This window comes from Lycorma delicatula, chromosome 4 (genome assembly GCF_047948215.1).
Source record: "Lycorma delicatula isolate Av1 chromosome 4, ASM4794821v1, whole genome shotgun sequence".
In the NCBI taxonomy this organism is placed as follows: Eukaryota; Metazoa; Arthropoda; class Insecta; order Hemiptera; family Fulgoridae; genus Lycorma; species Lycorma delicatula.
This window is the reverse complement of record NC_134458.1, coordinates 76,314,158-76,336,427: the sequence shown is the minus strand read 5'-3', so window position 1 is coordinate 76,336,427 and position 22,270 is coordinate 76,314,158. Positions and strand designations below refer to the sequence as shown.

The 22,270-nt window shown below is 28.8% G+C and overlaps 1 protein-coding gene across 1 annotated transcript in view; it reads right to left on the bottom strand.

Annotated features, from left to right (window-relative positions):
* LOC142322648 (uncharacterized) overlaps window positions 1–22,004 on the bottom strand; it is a 59,867-nt gene extending 37,863 nt beyond the window's left edge. Inside the window, exon 1 of the mRNA XM_075361726.1 lies at window positions 21,512–22,004. Coding sequence (XP_075217841.1) covers window positions 21,512–22,004 — 493 coding nt within the window. The remainder of the gene's footprint in view (window positions 1–21,511) is intronic.
* Between the last annotated feature and the right edge of the window lie 266 nt (window positions 22,005–22,270).

Sequence of the window (22,270 nt, the reverse complement as noted above, 5' to 3'; positions counted from 1 at the left end):
ATAATTATAGGTTATTCTGATAGCATCATCTGTCACTTTTTTATCACAACAGAGAAGTTTGAAATATTTTCCAAGAATGATAATGTCTAATGATTGATAACCGTAAGTGAGGCACTGGAATTACAGATCTGAGAGCCAATCGGGTTTGAATAGTATAATACAACTTACAGGAATCTAACAAGTAATATTGAAAATTGGAGGTAGTAAACGTTATTCATAAAATCCAATTTTATTCCAGTTTATCTACTGATAATCAGTGAAGCTCTACCCGGACGGTTTATAATTCAATCAGATACTTCCTCACTCCATAAAATTCTGGGGATGGGCAAAGGGTTTGCATAAGGAACCCTGAACCTCGTTACGAGTAGCTGTCTAGTAGGTCGAAAAAAGCAATAATATAGTTACCTTGCTCTACGTAAATCATTGGTCAGTAACGTGCGGCCTCCAAATTTTGTAAAGATATCCTAATCTCCTGTGGGATTGTGGGTAGAATGAGAGCGCACATTGGCTGAAGGAGGCCCAAAATATTTCTTCGGCTTTAGTTGTTCGTTTCATTTCACGGTTACTTTAAGGTAAATTATCCTTCCACCGCTTCAAATTTATTCTTAATTTTTACCTTCCTGATGATTAACAGTCAGTGCTAGATAGTCACCGTCGGATTCATTCTGAGGGTCTTCTTTGAGTACTGCGTCTTCGGTATCTAAACCTTATTTTGATGGGACTGTTTCTTCCTATAGACCAGTCCGGAGAATGTTTAAAAATCTGTTGCCCAATTTGGGGTCGATTAACGTATCAGGAAAAGCCATAAGACCTATTCCTTCTTAATACAACACAATAAACAATACTTACTATGCAGTCTTACATTTAATTTAAAGTAGCAATTTCATAAAAGTTACTGGCCGGGTAGCTCCGAATCGTTAACAATTGTAATCCTAAAATTAGTTATATAAACTGATAGATTTAAGGTCGTAACACCGTTACGATGTTACACCATATACCGAACATAAAAAGACGTCTACAACTATTATTCAGCAACAAGATAAAATGATAGACTACAGCAGTTTGATCAGGCTTACTTATTTATTTTCGAAGCAGTTACGTAAAATACGTCTTTTCTAGAGAGATTACATGATAATTTATTTGAAATTGTGAAAATTTCTGTTGAAAATTTTAAAATGGATTTATTTCTACGTTTTATTTTTTTCCTGATAAAGGTAATGGAAAAGGGAAAATTACTTATGTATTGGATTGCGTATAGTTAATATTAAAATTCTGGATTTCATTTAAATTTATTAACTGATGTTTATATTATAAAACGATGCGATTTTATATTCAACTTCTCGGAAATGAACTAAAATTTTGCACTTATATTATTACTGACTTATCATTTATATAGATAAAAACATTTTCTCCACTACGCTAATGACCTGCGCTTTTCAACAGGGTGCCATTAACTTATAAGGCTTTATAAGTACAACTATAAAGTTTAACATCGTATAACGGAGCCCAGTCAAATATTTCCTGTTTAAGAAGCAGGGAGAGGAACGCATAGTAAATAATAATAAAATATGAGAGAAACAAAAATAAACTAATATATAACAAAATAATTTGACAATTATGACGTGCTCCGATACGTATGCATCAAACAGTGAACGAGTTTTTACATTTTTTTTTAATTTCGTTGGTTTAAGGTTAATTTTTCGTTTAAAAATGTTTTTAATAATATTTTATAAAACTATAAATTATTTTACTGTCAACAAATCTTTTAATTAACTGACTTGTTTAAACATTTTACATTTCGAAGCAGTTTTTAAGTACCGATTGGGACGAGTCAGCAACAGAACCAGAACCAGTCACCAACAGAACTCCGGCAATAGTACCGGAGAATTATTTTAAGTATCGAAATCCTCCGTATTATTGGTGATGATTGCCATCTTCAGTGATGTTGGCATTTGCAATGTTTCAGTGACGTCGCTCGTTGTTACGTATTATATTTGAAAGTTGAAATATTTAATAAAGTTGACATACGATGAAATATTTCAATTTCATGTTTCTTAGATTGTTCAGTCGTAAAGCTTGAAAAAAATCGACATGAATTGTCAGTTTTGAAACTCTACTACGTCTAAACTCTACTATGTCTTAAGCTGTTTTTACAACGGCATTCAAACAACCCAGTGGTACGTTGCTTATTACAATATACCAGTGTTTATTAAACGTTATGGGCACTGAAGAGTCTATGTCCTTCCCCTCTGTAAATTTTAAGTAACATGAATAAATAACTCGACATCTTGACACCATTTGAATAAAAAAACAATAATAATGAAACATCACAATAATGTAGTTTGTATAAATTAATATTTTTAGGTAAAATTAAATTTTCAATTCTATAGATTCCTACAGAAATCTGATTTCTTTATAACTACTGGTAACCTGTCTTGAAACCTAGCTTTCATATTTTTTACAGTAGTTAAATTTGTTATAAATAATCAAGTGAATTGTACCGATGGTTATGTTAAAATACTTTATTGTGATTAACCTGTTTTCTTAAATAAGTTATGAGAAATTTGCAGGGTTGTTATTTAAACCTAAATTGGTCGTCCCTCATAATGATAATCAAATTATTTAACCACTTCTGAACTATTCAACACCCACTAATAAAAATGTGCAAGATTCGTACAAATTTGAATGTACTGTGTGAAAAATCGGGAGTAAATTTCAAAATGTTTATATCTATAAAAAAAGCCAGAAATCGTACTATTTAATGTTCTTGAAACTGAATTTTTTTACGACTTTCCATTGATTATATATATATATATTAAATAGACATAAATTGGTATTTATAAATTTATGACAGGGATGCCAACTTATTATTTTGAAAATATCATATCGGAACTTCTTATTTATATATATATTTTTTAACAACAGGTATTTGTCACTTTACATGCTGAAAAAATTGTTGTATTCTTCTCTGAATTCGTTTTTTAAAATTATATCCATAAAATTTTAAATAAATAAATCAAAAATGACCATATTGCGCTATTTTTCATTAAAAAAACTTTTTCTATCTTTGGTTACTGGCCTGATATTACTAATTTAATGTTAATATGTTTATCAATTTATTATTGTTATTAAGACTTAATTTTTTATTTGATATGCTGAAAAGTTTATTACACGACTGCCCAAAAAGGAGCGTGATATATTTGGGGTTTATGTATGTATTTATGCTCGCTCCACCGTAGCAGTTCAACGGCCGAACCGATTTAGATGTTTTTATTTAGATTTAGATGCTCTTTAAAGTAGAATAATTACTATTCAGAGCTCTTTAATATAGGATAATTACTATTCAGAGCTTCCCCGATTGCATTTAAATATTTTCGTTGAAAGACAAAATTTTGTTATCGATGTAAGACCTGATGAGATCTTAATCATTAGACAACTTTAAATGCCTGCTGTTTGTAAAACATAAAAAGTATATTTAACCAAATGAAAATTGTCTGAAAGTTTATCGGGGACCCATTATTTTATTTAATTAAATACTGCATAACGATGTTTAGTCCTTTATTTCCATACCTTGTTTTCTTCTTTATTTTAAGTTCTTATCAGTTCCAAGTGGATGAAAAAGCGATGAAATTTAAGATCGGATCACGTTCCTTACCTCCCGTTGTTTTGGGTGGTAATGTAGTCGTAATATTTACTTAATTTTTAATGCGAAATAGTGAATACAAAGAAAGGTGATTCTAATTCTAGTCATTCAAACTGAAAGAAGATATCGCACTTTTGAACAAATCAAGCTCCAAATTATTTAGGTTTTTATGGATATTTATGATTTATTTTTTTAAAGGATATAAAATATAAAAAATTACATTGTTTCTAAAGAAGACGTAATTGTTAAGTAAACTTAATTATTGTTTCATATCATCTCAATAAACATGCAGGAGTACAATTTTTCGATTTAATCATTTTATTATGGAGAATAAATATAAAATCAAGTATATTTTAAAGTCCCATTGATTATAAAACCTGAAAATTTTCTTTGCTGTTTCATATATATATATTTATATATATGTTAGGACGAACAATTATTTCATCAAATAAAATAAAAGTTTCTAGGTGCCCTGTTACGCACGAATAGAAGTACGAATTGCTATATATACCAATTCTTATCAATAAAATACGTACATAAATTGCTTTCATGATAAAAAGTTTTACTTACTTGGACTTTTTTTACAGTATTTAAAACTAGATTGTAGAAGTTAAAATGTTAAATAAGGTTAAGATCTTTACCTTGAAAATTCGACATATATATATATATATATATATATATATAAAATCCGTAATAATTGAAAAAAATTAAGATTTTTAAACTATCATAAAAGTCAAACGGAAATACGCTACAAATTTTCCGAACTATTAAATATCTTATTATTAAAAAAACCGTAATCTCTTAAATTTATGCTAAGGTATAAACTTTTTTAAATATTTTATAAGTTATGTAAGCTTACGTAATGTGAACTGATCTCATTTTCATCCAGCCAAACATGGAAAAACGACTGGTATATTACACCTAACATCAATTTCATTTTAATCAAACTAAGTGAAACATTCAATATTTATTTTCAAAAATGTCACAAATTTTCTTTTAGATAAATTACAAAATAATTTAAATGAAATATTGCTTAAAAATTAATTAATCTTATGAAAGATCAGTGAATCTGTGAAAAAAATATTAATTTAAATAAATGTTAAACTAAATAATTAATATTAATGAATTAATCATTTAAAAAATTAAATTTCGATCGAATTGGAGAGATTAACATAGTAACAACAATTAATTGATAATAATCAGCAAGGAATGAAAAGGTGAGTAACGGGGAAAAATTCTGAAATTCCCACACTTAGCGTTTCTATAGTTCGCAATAAGAGTAAAATAAAGGAAAAAAATTATGTACCGATTATGATTTTAATAAATTATTTTAGCACCTAAACTTTTCAATCTAAACTATAATTAAACACGTAACGTTACATCTTGACCCATGTGTTTTTGGAGGTTAATAACTTGCTTCAAAATAAAGACAAAAACTCAATGGTGGTTCCACATTCATTTCTCTGTTAATGTATACAATTCAGTTTCAATACTCTTTTCTTTTCAAAACACCTAAGAAAAATGAAGAAAAACATCATTTTTTGACTTTCAACTTTACACTACTTTATACCTGCGAGAAATAAGTAAAAAAAATTTGCCTAATAACCATTTTTTAAATTTTCTTCACCCAATTTGCCTCTTTTTTGTAACAATGAATTTTAGTTATCAAAACGTTTTTTTAAAATAATAACTATTTCGGTCAAGCCTGGTTATTGGTGTTTTTTAATAAAAAAATAATTGTGATTTTTGTTTTAATATGTTGAATCAAAAACGAAATTTCATTTAGAGTAACGAAAAGTACAGAATTATCCTCTCGGGAATTAAAAAAAAAAAAAAATCTTTAAAAGAAATCGCTTTTGCAGAGGAGAAAGTACTCTGAAAACCGCGTTATAACATAGTATCTTTAAATAATACTGTGGATTAGACTACCTGTGATGTGATATTATCTTTTTCATTATCAAAAAGGAGGGATAAATTTGCAGTCAAGAGTCGCTAGTAAGAAAACAAGTCCGCTGAATGTAAGAAAACAAGCCGATCTACGAAATGTAAAGGCGAAAAATCTGCATAATAATAATAATAATAATACCCCCCTCTCTGGATTCCTGAATCGGTATTACATTTTTCATAATACTTTTCAAATTTAAAATTAAAATCTCGAATTTCTTGGCAAAATAAAAGTTAATCTCCTAGTGACATAATACTACATACCACTACGTTAAATGAAAGATAAAACAAACCAATGATAATGATTTAAAAACAATGATATTTCCAAATCATCTCTACAGACAATATAATTTTCCTTTTAAAAAACTTCCCACAAGTTTCGCGGCAAAACTGACTACAGGACAACCACAAGAATTTATTCTAAAAATAAAAATAAAAAACTGTCGAAATCGACCCATTTGGTAGTAGTAAACCTTGAAAACACATTAAAAAAAATATATATATGTTCATACTGGTCGAACTGGAAACGTTCCCCTTACTTGAAGAAGAGGTTTCGGATACATGTTTTTAGGATTCATGTTTCATGTTTACCCTGTTGCGTTTATGTTTGTTGTTAATATGTTGTGCGCGCGCGCGTGTTTGTGGGGGGATAAACTTAAATGACGAAGATCGAATGCGTAGAAAAGAGAATAAAAAGGATCAAGATCAGAGTAGTTGGTTGAGTGGGTGGGTGGGAGGAGAGCACACGAGCAAACGAACAGAGAACATCTTTTATTTAATGTTTCCTTTTTACCTATTAGAACATGTTTTTATAAAATGTAATACACCGCAAGATTAAATTGTGACGCAGTAATCAATCTCCAGCCTAAAGTCTAATTACAGAATACTTGCGTGCGTGCAAACGAAAATTTGTACAAATTCTTTAATTTATATTAATTTTATTGATATATTTCCACCTTGTATATTAAAAAAAAATTGGGCTGAAAACCTATTTCCAGTACGAGTGGGCGTTTTACTGGACGGTTTGGGCCGATTTTTCTTTTTATTCTGCTCGGAATGACCCGCAGATATGTCAACAAGCGTCATCGGACCCCAAACTTGAGTTTCCCCAGAGAATTCCTCATTTACTACAAAACTGCTGAACTTTCCGAGGTTGTTACTTACAGGAAAATCACTTTGAAGGTCTGTCAATGCTTGGTGACATCTCAGGCCGACCCGAGCAAAATAAAAAAAATCAGCCCGATCTGTTCACTAGAACGTCTGGACGAACTGGAAATAGGTTTTGAGCACGCATTTTACGTACGGTAGGAAAGGAAAAAAACAAGGAGGTTGGAGGTGAGACGTGTTGTAAATTGAATAGATTTTAGAAGGCTTTTATTTTTAATATATAACATTACTTTGTTATAATAACGCTGTGGAGCAGCACGGGTTCACTAGGTCTTTAGCCGGAATAGGTTTTTAGCCGATTTTTGAAAATATATAACATTACTTTGCAATAATAACGTTGCGGTGCAGCAAGAGGCTACCAGCTAGTTCATAATTTGAAGCTATTCATCTATTTTTTTGTATTAATGAGAACTTAATTTTAATATTCATAAAATAAGGTACTAATTATTATTATAATAATTCTCGTCTAAAATATATTTCGATGTACTATATTTGAAGAATTGTTGGATTTTGTTAACGGCAGAGAACGGGCATAGGCTTAGACAAACTGCTATCATTTACAAAAATTATCTCAACACATTTGTAGAAAGATAATAAATAAAGATAATAATTTTACATTTTTGTACAAACAAAAATGTAAAAGAATGCTCTATAATTAATGAGTGCGGGATTTCCTAGACTGAAAATGATTATGGGAACTTCAGGATTACTAATGTAATTACTTCAATTTTGAAGTAATTACTTCAATTTTTCCACAAATTCAGAAATACTGTGTCAAAAAACGGTTGATACATTATGCAAGAAAATCGAATCCTTTTAAATATTTTAAAAGCAAAATTTATTATTTTTTTTAAGTATTTACATTTTTTAGTTTATAACATAAGTCTACGTTTTTGTTTTTGTTTTTATTACTCTACCAATTTTGTTTTAAGGAACTTTCACCGATTTACTTTAAATTTGTGCCGTAATAACATTGATTTTCATATTAATTATTTACTGAAATCATAAACAAACGAGCCAAAATATCGGTTAAATTAGGTGTTTTATTAGAAAATATCTCTTCCTTAATAAGAATCTTTTTTTTACACTGTGATGTCTTACATGTTTTTAGCTTCTGGAACATTTTTACGTAAAGAAATAATTAATTAATTAAGCTATTTTTAAAAGGTGTTAAAAGAAATTTTATTTTTATAGCTGCTTTATCGAGATAATAATTACATTCAATATCACAACTAATAATGCCACACTTTTCCCAGCAGGACGAGAGACATGACTAGACCGCTGACAAGTGAGTCATATAAGTAGCGGCAGACCGGTCTAGTCGACCAGAAAACCAAGGACAAAAGAACAAGAAGAAGCGGCAACAGAAGTCGACAGGCTACAACTCGTATTTATTGAGTCTGCAGGTCTCGACGGAAGTGCCGCCATGCCGCAGGTCACTTAAGATAAAAAAACATTTTTAAGTTCAATATGACGACCGTTCACTAACGCACCCCTTCAAATTATATATCCGCTATAAGCACATACCTACTAGGCCAACGGAGCCATTCAAGTTTGACGTAAGTAGATATAACCTAGTGGTAGGAGAGGCGGTAGACAATAAACTGAACGTGATTTAACACGACGGGAATAGATATTAATGCGACTCCAGCAGTCGAAGAGATCTGTAATTTTTTTTCTGTAATAAATTACACATTCTAATTTTAATTCATAGTTTTATTAGTTCACTTATTAAACAAATAATAATGCAGGCAATAAACGCTTGAAAAACTCGTTTATTACGAGCTGAATAATTACAGAAGATTTTATTCGTTATAAAATACCGTGATCCCGCCATTCTGGTTTCGATATTAAGTAAAATTTATGCAGAACAGCAAGAATAAATATACCACCAACTTTCTAAAATGAGATATTTAAACAGAATGTCAAAAAATATTTCTCTTTGTTGATGGAAGGAAATTCAACAATAGTTTAAAAATCTCATTATTATATGCAGTGATACTATATTTTAATATAAAATCAAATCCTATCTTGGAGAGCAAAATAATTTTTATAATAATTTATAAAATCTTTTAAAAGGAAAAATATTTTTTTTTTTAATTTAAAAGACGTTTATTAAATGTATAATACTGTACATATTCTTCGTTGCGTCTGCTGCAATGGCCGTAAGCCACAAATAAATGTCAACATTATGCAGGGAAATCAAAATTCATTTAATTTTCTTGATCTATGAAAATCTGTTAATTAAATATTGTCAGGGCTACTAGAATCTACCTTTACTTTACATCATTTAGTTTCTAGAATGGAGACAAAGTTATGATTTCCAAGATCGAGACAAATTCCCGGTATAATAAAGGGGAAAAGTTTACACCAATTCCAAGATCCAAAAATAGTTGGTAATACTTGCCTACCGACCAGAGGCAAAGTTAAGACGGTTGCTACAGCCACATAATATCCTTTGAAATATGTTTTTCATTTCTAAATTTAGAATAATCTTAATAATTTCAAACAATTGTTCAGGTAGAATTCTCTTTTTTTACAGATTGATTAAAAAATAGCTAACCGTAATATTACGGAGTATAAAAAAAATAAATGCCTTAATGTGGTAACCCTAAGAAAACTTCATAGATTTCTATGTGTTGTAAGATAAGTGTAAAAAAAATATTTTCACGAAGATATCCTTTGGTACGCCATCTTACAGTCACTCCGCGAAAAAAAAATTATTCCTTAAGAAAAGGGCCGAGCATCCCTTGAAATTTTCAAAAACTGTTATCAAAATAAACCAAGCGAAAGTTTAAACTTTTAAATAATTATACCTTTTTTGTATCGCAATTATTTGTTAAAATAAATTCGCAGTAACAAAAAGCCAGTTATACTAATTGAAGCCAATTATGCTAAAAAAAAAAAAAGAATAACCTCGATAACGGAGATAATATTAAAAGAGGCGATTACACCGGCAGAAATTACTAGCATTCTGTGGATACCGCTCACTGTAATAGAGGACGGAAAATAATGTCTGTCAATAGTAATTTATTGGAAATGTTAATGTTTCCAATCCGCTGACTACCAGGCCCAGTGTATGCCGAAGAAGAGTAAGTAGTTAAGACACCTCACCGTTGTGCAAACTCTCGTCCCTATACCTACACCGTACTTTTCGTAGAATGTGGGAGATGATCATTAGTAAATTTCTAATTGTTTCTAAATTATATAAACTTATTTTCAGTCCTTCTAATATTGTTTTTCAGGTTAACATTTATTCTAAAATTCAGTCGGAGTTCAATTAAAGTTTTATTAAAATTGATAAGACAACTGTTATGAATTAAAATATATATATATATATATTTATAGTGATGAAATGATAATGACCAGACAAAAATCCCCAAAATACATTTACTTTCTAATAAGATAAAACGACGATATACTTTCATTGAATAGTATTTTCAGGTAACTTACAGAAACAATCATTTTTTTTTTTGAAATGAGGATCTCAAAGAAATTGGACTGAAGATCGAGGACGCTTTCGACAAGACAAAAATGAACAACACTCTCAAAGCACATAAATTCTCTACAGAAAAGACCCAAAGCGGAGGTTACAGACGAAATGCGGGAACAAAGATCAAACAGACTTAAAAAGTACTGGCAGAACCTGAAGGTTAAGGCAGTTAACTTTTCGAAAAACACGAAATTAATTGACTAAGTAGTCCAATGTGGCCTCAAAAGAAAAAAAATTACAAATAAAAACCAGGATCAAATACTTTCAGAGGTAAACAATTTCCTGATTTATTTTATTAATAGAAGTAGTAAATTTCTTACAAAGATATTTTATGTCACCAGTTATTTCTCAATTAGTAAACATACTCGTAAGCATCAAAAGAGGAATTTTAATATTGCTCCTTTCAAACTAAATTCATGTATAAATAAATATATATATAGATAGGTAGATAAACAGGAAATTTTATATTAATAAAAGGTAATAAAATAATTTAAAACAATTTTTATTAACATTTAACGTCATAAAAGAATCATTTTTCGATGCTTGAACGATATATATATTATTATATTTTATCACCAACAAAATCAGTTTGTCGTCTGTTAAACATCTAATTAATTGGAACCAGAAAACAAACACTTCACTAAACGACTGATTAAGATTTAAAAAACAGGTTTCTTGATTTTATTTACATTCCTTAAATTCTTACAATTCTTTTTTAAACTTTTTATCCATAAATAAAATATTTAAAATAGAATTAATTACCGATAAAATTGTAATAATACATAATTATACAAATAATTTTTTTTTTTAAGAATTGAAATTTATTTAAAAATATATAGCTGCAAAATAAATCTTTTAATTTAATACATACTTTACTCCGTGATAGAAAAAATAATAAAATATTAATAAAAAAACTCATGATTAACATTACTCGTAAATTCTTGAAATATGAATCGCTTTTATTAAATTTAATAACTGTAAGAAAAACTTAAAGAGATTTTTCGTAAGTATTTCAAAGCATAATATGCTACTGTAATATACGGATTTAGTTTACTGAATACTTTCCAAACTATATATTACGCAGCAGGCATTTCACAAAAAAAAGAGAAAACCTAAAATTTCGCTCACGAAATATGTACATCTAGTTTTGAACTATTGTAATTTTGTAAAAACAATCCATAGAAAAAAAATATATTTTACACATTAAATTCTTTATCGCGGCCATTATTTTATTAACAACTCATTTAAATAATGTATGTGTGTGTACATCTTTTTTTGTATATTCGATAAAATATTCAAGCTCTACAACTTTGAGAAAACAATTCAAAAAATAGCCGGAAAACGTTGCATAAATTTCCCAACTTTACCTGACAGATTTTTATTTAAAATATACCAATGGGTATTTAAATATTAATGATTATTATTTTTACTTAAAATCGATCAAGTCAATTATTAAATACAAATAGAAAATATACTGGAAATCTATTTTAGATAACAGATTTAGTAAATGATTTTAGAAATCGGTTTTTATAGAGTGTTCCATGCGATGTTAGAGATATTTTACAAGGTGGTAGAAGGCATTGAATGTAACAATGTTTACCTCCTGTAAAAAATAATAACCCGTTTTATGAATTTCCTTATAAGGAAACATTTAAATTAAATTTCGCGCTTAAATATAACATTTTTTTAATGATATTAAAAGAAAACTAATAAAATGTGAACTCGGGTACCGCCTTACCCGCTTGGCTGTAGGGGTACAAACTAGAAATTATGCAGTCTGAGAATTTTGTGCTTATTTTCACGCATAATTTTTGCGATCTACCCAGTCAGATTTAGCTATATCTCAACGGTTTATCAACCGATTTGAACAAATGAGATGTCATTTTGTTCACAATAAAATGCTTGAAATTTAATCAAATAAAACAAATTTGGTAAAACTTATATTTACGGATCTACTAACGATTACAAGATTTTAATGTGTACGATTTTGGAATTTTCAGAGATAAAATTTTAAAAATTATTTATTTGGTAGAAGGTGTTGGGTACATGTACACCAAATTTCATTAAAATATCTTAATTCGTTCTTAAGATACAAATTTTTATAAAAAAGATCACATAAAATGGCGGACAGACCGAAAATAAAGCGAGACAGGGTATTTGTTCACATAAACTTTTAGTTTATCTTGACGTCCTGAATCATTCCCTTAGTCAACACCTTCCAGGCCAACCTACATAGCTGTAGCCGGGAAAGGGAAAAATATATACAGAGTGTCTCACGAAGAAACAAATAAACTTTCAGGACATGTTCTACTGGTGAAAATAATGAGAAAGGTTTATATAAACATAGGTCTGAAAACGCTTTGTTTTCGAGTTACGGCTAGCGAAAGATTTCGTCCAGCTTTAAGCTCTTCTAAAAAAAAGAAGCCCTACTGTAATTTTTGGGGCCCAAATTAAGCAGTAAAGTTGGTGGTTTCTTATGTAATTTGAGCTGGAAAAAAGGATAAAACAGATCCCAGAACGGTAACTCTAATAGTTTTTAAGACATCCGACATAAAACACAAAATTCAGTGTTGAAAATCGAGTTTTTTTAGATTTGTAGTACAATAGTTTTGTTAAATGACTAATAAATGCAGAAAATTTACTAAAAAAAAAAAACTTGTTGAGAATTTAATTGTGAGAAAATTGATGTAAATATAGCCGATAAAAAATAAATAAAACTTTTAATAATCGGTTTTTTATTGAAGCAAAACAGACGGAAAAATAGACAGAAAACAGTATTATTCTGTAATAAATTTATTAGGTGTAAACATTATTCTTAATATAACAAAGAAAAAAAAAATTCATGAAATGACAAATGGTACAGAATAACAAACCTGTTATACTGTAACTGAGGTTTTGTTCGAAATTCTCTCCTTCACAACGTATATAATTCATCCTGCCCGACGTAAAATATTTTCAGTGGTTTTATGTTCATCTCAGGAACGTTTCGTATACATTCAATACCATTTCGTATTTTAATGAGTAACTCTTCTTTAGTATTAAGTAGTCTGTATACTATCGTTTTCATATGGTTTCAAATGAAGTAATCTAATGGCGTTTAGTCAGGTGATCGTGGTGGTCAATCGATTGGTCCCCAAGTCCAATCCAAATTAAGAAATTAGCATTCAAGTGATCCCTAACTAATAGAAAAAATGTGGCGTTCCACCACTGTACTGAAAAATCATTTGCAATCTGGTTTATAAAGGTACATTCTCAAAAAAAAAACCGGCAAATTATTTTTCAAGAAATGAATGCATGCATCTCCCATAAGGTTTTCATTGAAAACAAACGGTCCCAGAATTTTGTCATAAATAATGCTACACCAAACATTAATGTGAAATTTATGTTGGAAACTAGTTTCCACAGTATCACGTGGATTGTCTTCGCTCCATAGATGACTATTTTTAGAATTGAAGTCTCGTTTCTCGTAAAAGTGGCTTAAAATTGAATTTACCTTATCAGCATTGTCTAGAAGCCAATGACATAAGTTCAACCGCTGGAGTAATCTGTTGGTCAAAAGAATTTTTAAAAAGTTTGCTTTAAAAACAATTTTTATTAGGTACAAAAAAATAATACGATTTTCTGTCTATTTTTATTCTGTTTATCTTCAATAAAAACTTATTTTTAAAATATTTATTTACTTTTTATTGGCTGTACTTACATTAATTTTCTCAGAATTAAATTCTCTACAAGTTTTATTACTAAATCTTCCACATTTATTAGTCATTTAACAAAGCTATTGTACTAAAAATCTAAAAAAAACTTGTTTTTTGACACCGAATTTTGTGTTTTACGTCTGATATCTTAAAAACTACTGGATTTAAATTTGTAAGACCTGTTTTATCCTATTTCCCAGCCCAAATTACATTAAAAAACCTTTAATTTTACTCCGTAATTTGAGTCCCAAAAATTACAGTAGGGCTTCTTTTTATTAGAAGAGTTTAAAGCTGGACGAAACCTTTCGCTAGCCCTAACTCGAAAACAAAGCGTTTTCAGATTTATGTTTATATATATTTTTTTCATTATTTTCACGAGAACAGGTCCTGAAAGTTTCTCCCTTTCTTCATGGAACACTCTGTACATCCGATGGGATAGAAAGCAGCCGATATAGCCTGATACCAAACCTGGTTTGGCTATACCAGATATTGGTATAGCCAAATTTCAGCATTTTTGGTCAACGGGTTTTCGAGAAACGGGGAAAAAAGATTGAGAAATCATTTTAAATATCACCCACTCCTAAAATCGATTTTAAATAACTTAATAAGTACTTTTATTGCCCTAAAGCTCAATTTTATACTAACACTATACAAAAAGTCAAAAATGCAAAATGGTGAAAACTACCCGTTTTCCCTTTTGCTTCATGTTGCTCAAAAATTAATACCATCAATATCCCATATATATAGACATTTTTTGAGCAATTTTCAAAGAATTTATATTTGGCCAGTCCGGAGATAATAATCAAAATATAGGTCAGCCCATTTACCTAAGTACGTACTTAAATACATCTTCCGGAAATTTTTATAACTTCTGTGTTTTTGGACTTAGTGGGTTTTAAAATACCGACATTTGCAGAAACCCCGATACTTAAAGTTTTGAACAAACGATATACTTTCCCTTTATATTCGATAACACATTAAATAGCTGCTGCACAGCAGTAATAGTTATAAAGTGGAAAAGTATAAAGTAATGGTTACATTAAAATATATAATTAATCCTTTAACTAATAAAATTTCATGATTTTTCGTTAACAATTCAGGAATTTTACTTGTTTTTATTTTATTTTATTAACGATATCCATCTCAGGTTTCGAATAAAAAAGATTTTATTTTCAAAATAATAAATACATTTTCCGCGGTAATTAAAAATATAGAAAAGTATTATTCGAATTTCCTTGCTATTAATAATAAAAATTCAAACAATTAGAGCAAAAAAAAAACAGAATTTTAAGAAACATTTACCTAAAAATATTTATATTTAGGTTAAGCTTAAATAATTTGTTAAATAAAGTAAAGTATTCTCTAAATTTAACAACGGTTAAATACCTTCAATAACGGTTAAAATAAGAAACAGATATACCTATATATATAAGATATATATATATATATATATATATATATATATATATATAAATGTATGTGTGTGTTTATCCATATGAACTAGTTGGGCAATAAAACGTAAATATTTGCAAAAAACCCGATACCCAGTTTTGAACATAATAACTCTTTAATAGAGCGTTTCCGACTACATTCCCCGGAGAAGTTAAATTGTAGATATTTATGCAATTGGATAAGTATTTGAAAGAAATAAATACATTAATGAAAATATAAATTCTTATAAAACGTTCAATCAATCGCCAACTGCGTCATAACAACATAGGGTACTCCTGTAGAATATTAGCGTTATATAACAATTCGCTTCAGAATAATATTAAAAATAGAAGGAAAAATATATATTTTATTTTTTACTTATTCTTCTAGTAATATTTCCAGTTTCAATTCATCACTATAATATATGTAAACAAATTATAGAAAAGTACCCATTTTTACTACTTTTTTTCATCTAATTAATGCTGTGGGAAATTCGCAAAAAAAGAATTCTAAAAATATATCCTATGAAGTGCTTAAAATCTTTTTTTCACTTTATCCGGTTCAACTTGTTTATTTTTTGTTAAAGGGTTTTCTCTCATTTTTAATGGCTGAAATTTAGGAAATCTTTATAACAATAAAAAGATCCTGCAATTTTCTTTTAATACAGTAAGTTGTAAACACTCTATAATCTTCCATCTCTACGTACTATTTTCCAATTTTTAAACTTAATTAAACCCTCTTTTGGAACTTATTAACACATCTGAGAAATAAAAAGTTCAAAATTATAAAAATAGCAGACTGAATATTTGTACAGTATGTAATAATTTATTTCTATTAGTTTCATTACTTTTTAGCTTAAATCTTGTAGATCAATAATGAAAACTAAATAATTATAGATTGAAAATATCTGATTACTTAATAATTTTCAGCAGTAATCTATGTTGGTTGAATTGTATTCTACATTTAAAAAAAGGGTCAGGCAATTGAAGCTGTAATAATTTTAAAATAGCAGATAGTGAGTGGTGTAGTAAACAGCATAAAAACATTATATTTGTAAGCCATGTGCTTATGAAGCATATAAAGTTAATAATTAATAACATTTCAATTATTGTTGTAAAATAAACTGTTAATTGTATTTCTAAGTAGTAATATTCTATTCCGTGTACTTTTTTTAAAGTTAGTGAATATATTAGCGAAACGCAATGGACATGAATTATATAGCATTTAACCAACACTTGCTTTATTTTTTTTTGAGGTAGCAAGAAGTAAACTAACCCCGCAATCGAAAAAGTAAAACAGAAAATTTTAAATTATATGAATTAAAAGTATTATACGTAATATCTTTTAAACTGTATTCCATAAATTGTTTTTAACATAAAGAACTTTTTTATACATACTTTTAAACTATCTGTTAGGAAAGGAATTTTTCATTTTAATTCTTATGTGTTCAACGATTTTAATTACTATTTGAATTGATAAAAAATTATTTTAGTATAAAAAGTTTTAAAAATTACACATTACCCGGCACATTTTTTAATTCGATTTTATTTCCTGCACACGTGTATTAAAAGTGATATTTTATCATATAAAACGTTATGTATAATTTATGTATATTTGAATAAATTAAAAAAAAAAAAGACAACTGTACAATAAAGGTTACGGATATGTCATTTACCGAGTAAAACTAAATAAAATAAAAATGAAATCAAGTTTTTAACACTCTAATATAGGCACGTGATTTGCAAAACCGTACGTATATAATTAGATCTAATTTTTTTAAGGACTTCATCTTTCGTGCCGATTTTAGTAGTACCTTAGAGCTAAGCTATACGATAGATTCATCTTAACGGATATTTACATAACATATTATAAATGTGATATTACCGCTCATGTATGGCCTTTAGGTATTAAGAACAGGACATCGCCTTCGTCAGCACTACAATACTAACATGAAGTTGTGTATTATCCATACATTTCTGCTTTTTTGTGTTACAGTATCAATTTACCGCACATCAGGAAAAACAATTTTTTTTAAATTCAGTTTTTTATGCAATCTGGTAGCAAGATTGTATAATTTAAAAATTTTTATAAACAAAGAAAGAATAATTCGATTGGTTTAAATATATAAGCATTGATATTAACACATATTCCCGTTTATTTTCCAGCCTATTGTTATCATCTACCATACAGTCGCTTACATGAAGATAGCAGGGAAATATTTTTTCTTAACTGTAGAATGCGATTATGTGAGGTTGTCACAAGTCACCATTTTTTCATCAATTCAGTATTTAGTTTAATTCAGTATATGCCGTTTCTGATTAGCGTACCTGAATGACGTTATACTTTAAACGATATGTTATTTTTCACCACTTTTCAAGAAAAATTTGTCGTATTAAATTAAAATGATAGATACTTATAATTTCGTTACTTCGATTTTTTTTTTACATTAAAGATTTTAAAATAATAAATAGTTTTTTATAATTTTATGGTTAACTGATAAAATGCAATGAAGAATTTACAATAAAGTACGTTCAAATTTTTAAATTAATGAATTTACGATGTAGTACGATACAACTAATCGACTACGTAAATAGATAACTCTGTGTACTACAATACGTTTATAAAGTAAGTAATAAACTATAAGAAAAGGAAGATAGAGGCTTATAAGTACAAACAATCTGTAAGATTTTAATGAAGATTATCGAAGATTATTTTATAGAATTCAATAAGAAAATCGATGCTCGCAGCGGAAAAGTATTTGTTTTTACGTTTCTCTCCGTTATTTTTAATGCAATATTAAGATGGTATTCATTCATAATTTTTAATTTAAAAACACACATAATACAACATACTATTAACGATTTCAATATATATTTTTTCTGTCATTTAAGTGTAATTAGAGATAATAGATCCATAACATAAAGACGAAATCGATTAACTCAGCGGAATTAATAAAGATGATTCGACTTCATACGTCGGTATTTTTTTATAATAATGTAAACTGTATGATAACCACAAAAAAAACAGAGGTTGAAGAAATTCCATTGAGTAAAAGAATGACAATATTGTAGGCTGTGATGAGTCTAATAGTGAAGCAATATATTTTACCCCAAGAAAATAAAATTAAATCATAATATTTAAACGGAAAATGATTGAATTATATAAAATAATATCGATTTTAACAAATTTTTTAACCCGTAATTCAGTTTTGATTTAACAATCTACGATATAGTTATGAACATGAGACGACCGATAACCCAAAAGAAAACCTTTGTTTCTTAATTTATTTGGGAATAACAAACGTTTACGAGTAGTCGTCAGAAGTTGATAAAATGGAGGGAAATAAATAATTTTACAGAAATATTTCTACTTTTCAAACAAAGAATGAGGTAAAAAATAATCGAAAATCAGAGATAGATTAATCTCGTAAGTTATTTTTCTTACTGTTTATCCATTAGTGAACATTATTCTAGCTTTATGTTGACAAAAAAAGTTTCTTTAATAAAACGTTTTCATCAAATAAAACAGAAGATTATTAAATTTTTATTTACAGGTACTTATTATACCACTATATTGGAAATATAAAACTTTTTATTATAGTGCTTTAGTAATATTCCTCTATAATATCCTTTTTTCTTATTCCAAGTAGTACATTTTTCTGGTTACATAAAAACCTAGAAAAAACTCAGTTCGGCTACCTCTTTCAAGAATTTTACGAAAAAACGAAAGAAATATATGATTATGGCTTTTAAAAGTAATCGATTACACAATAGGTAAAAACTAGCAACCACTACAAATTGCATCATCCAGCTTCTTTTTTTAAATAAAATTGAAATTTGTTACAAACAAACGTACAGTACAACAAACGAAAATACAAACAGAACAAAAGTAATACAACAAAAGTCATCTACATCTTTACTTTTATTCTAAAAAACCGGTAAAAAAAAATATATATTTTTAATAATGTTTCCCATTTATAATATTTATTGTAATTATATTCACTTTTTCCGCAGTGTTTACTGACTGTTTAACAATCTAAATAGCCAAATATTTTTAGATTTTTAAGTAAAATTTTTATAAATAGTTTTCGAGTGTAATCTTTTTTTCTGATTTAAATTTGAATCATATTGTACTGTAACATTTTTAATATTAACGCTGCTGAAATCAAACACTCAACAGATCACAACTAGAGATGACACATATTCAATATGAAAAAATGTAATTACTGCACGACTGCCATTAAAAGCGACTTTAGAAAATATATCGGGCTATTTATAATGATGCTGGTTAGTTACCACGTATAACAACATGCGACCTTTTTACGGAGGGACCCGTATTCCGTACCAACTATCTGTCTATGAAGGTCATAACACACGATCTTTTCACTATACCTCAGCTTAGGACGTTTTATAGCGCACAAACTCCGCACTGTTTACAACAGTTATTCAATCACCAGAACTGTTACATGCCTTGCGTAACAAGTAATACTGTGATATCGTATTACGTATTTACAAAAAGCGTGTTTAACGCGATCAAAGACGCTTTCAATTTATTGAAAAGTGACCCGAAAACGACGACGTTAGCGAATACCAAGCGTTGCCTTGTCCTACATAGAGAACGTACTAAATATGAAGAACATCTTACCGGACTGCAGAGAGCATGAATCAAGAAAACATACTAATATGTCGATGGCAACAACAAAATAAAAATGAAGCGTCTAATTAGAACAGATTCAGAAAAATTATTGGATGTCGACTGTATTTTCCAAAGCAGTTAGATCGATTTTAAAGCTTAGCATAACCCACATTTTTATTTTTATTATTACCATTATTATTTTTTTTTTTAATTTTATTTATTATTAGACGTTGATATTTCGAATTTTTAAGCTTAGAATGCCGAGATTAAGGAATAATCGTCTCCTATGCCTGAATCAGAGAACGCGTCTTTCGCCGTCGGTTAGAGGTATTGATATTTAATCATCGATTAAGCAGGGACACTGAAATTTTTGATGTGATATTTGTTAAGAAGATCAAAGATCAGCTATATGTAATAAAATTTGTTTAAAAGCGATTAATATTATAATTAAAATTAATATTAAATTAATTAATATAATTTGTATCAGTTGTTTTAATTGTGTGATATACAAAGGCTTTGCTGTTCTATTGTATAAAATAAATTTTTATAAATAATTATTGTAATTTATGATCATTAAATAAATTGAATTTGTACAAATTTTAAATTAAAAACCTACTTTATCTTATCTATCTGTTTAATGATTTGGATATCTTTTAATGATTGTTGTAATTCATTCCTTGACGCAATAATTTCCTGCTCCACTGTTCACAGTTTAGCTCATGTTTTAATATTGAAACGCCAAAACGATTCATTAATTTTTAATACTTTCGTAAAAATAAGTTTTCCACCGTCAAAAATCAATACTTCGTCACCTTGTTCTGTTAGTTCAAAAACTGGCTCCACGGCCCTAATTCAGTTGATTACAACATACTGAATGAAATTAAATACGTGGCCCTTAAATACCGATAAACAAGGAAATCGTGAGATTTCCATATTTACATCAATGACCTGAGGCAGGGTGGGCTTGTTTTAATGCGCAACTCGTGTTGATTTCCACTAGTGCATACGCAGGACGTAAAAAGGGATTAAGCGAGTGGGGAGTTCATTCATGCCCCCTTTTTAACAAGTATAAATATTATACCTTTATTACAATTTTCTTAAATATCACAAAAGGGGTAACAGAATTTTGATGGCCGGCTAGGTTTCTTTTATCTCTAATCTTTTATCATCTGAATCTCAAAACTACCAACTAATCGGTATTTTAAATTGCCTAGAAAGAAAAACAGTATGTACAAAAAAAATATCAGGACTCTGACATGCATTTTTAAAATGAGTTAGCTTTTTCTTCTGTGAAAATAAATGAATATTTTTAAGTAAATACTACATAATTAATGTGTTTTTATTATCGTTTTATAATCAATTCTACAACTCAAATCGGCGTACATTCTTTTACCTAAATGTCCCTTTATTATTATCAATGCAATAACTAAAAAATATAATTAATTTAAGAGCTATCACTACATATTATATATTTTTGTTTAAAAAATTAATAATAAAACTGACCAAGAAGCTCTTCAAGAAGCGATCTAGCACCAAGCGTGGCTGCTGCTTCGGGATCTCCTCCAGTTAATATTTCCAAAACAGCACGACTCGTAGGATCCCGTCCTGGTTTACTCGTATTCTTAGCTTCCCATTTAAGATAAGTCCATTTCTTTCTAACATCGCCCTCAGTACGCTGAATACCTTCAACGGCGGTAACCTCTTGAGCCACTTCTTGCCACGCTCTGGCCCATATCTGACCACCGGCTGTGCCGAATAAAACAACCTCTCTACGTTTTTCCACGGCGGATAAAAGCACTTCGACTTCTCTCGGGGTGAAATTCGTTTTTCTCTGTTTAATCATTACTCCAGGTCTCATCATTTTCGCATACATATCATTATTACCTCCACCACCACTGCCTGAGATTTGGTAGACTTCACCGCTGTTAGCGTTTACCTTGTATAACTCATTACTGGCAGCCATTGTCAGGAAATTGAGATCAGGCGCACACTCCATATTTGGAAACCTATGATGGAAATTGAAACGCTACGTTAGCCAAATTATTCTATTACAATGCTTTTAAATAATTTTTTTTAAATAGTAACAAAATAAGAAAAAAATAAGATTTTGTATCCAATCACCTCAAATTACACTAACAAAGTTTAATTACAGTTTTATAAATTAATAGTTTTATTTACAAATTAATTCCTGCATATATTGCGTTAATTTAACTTATATAAGCAATATGTCTCATCATTAATTGACGAGTGCACTTGTAAGAC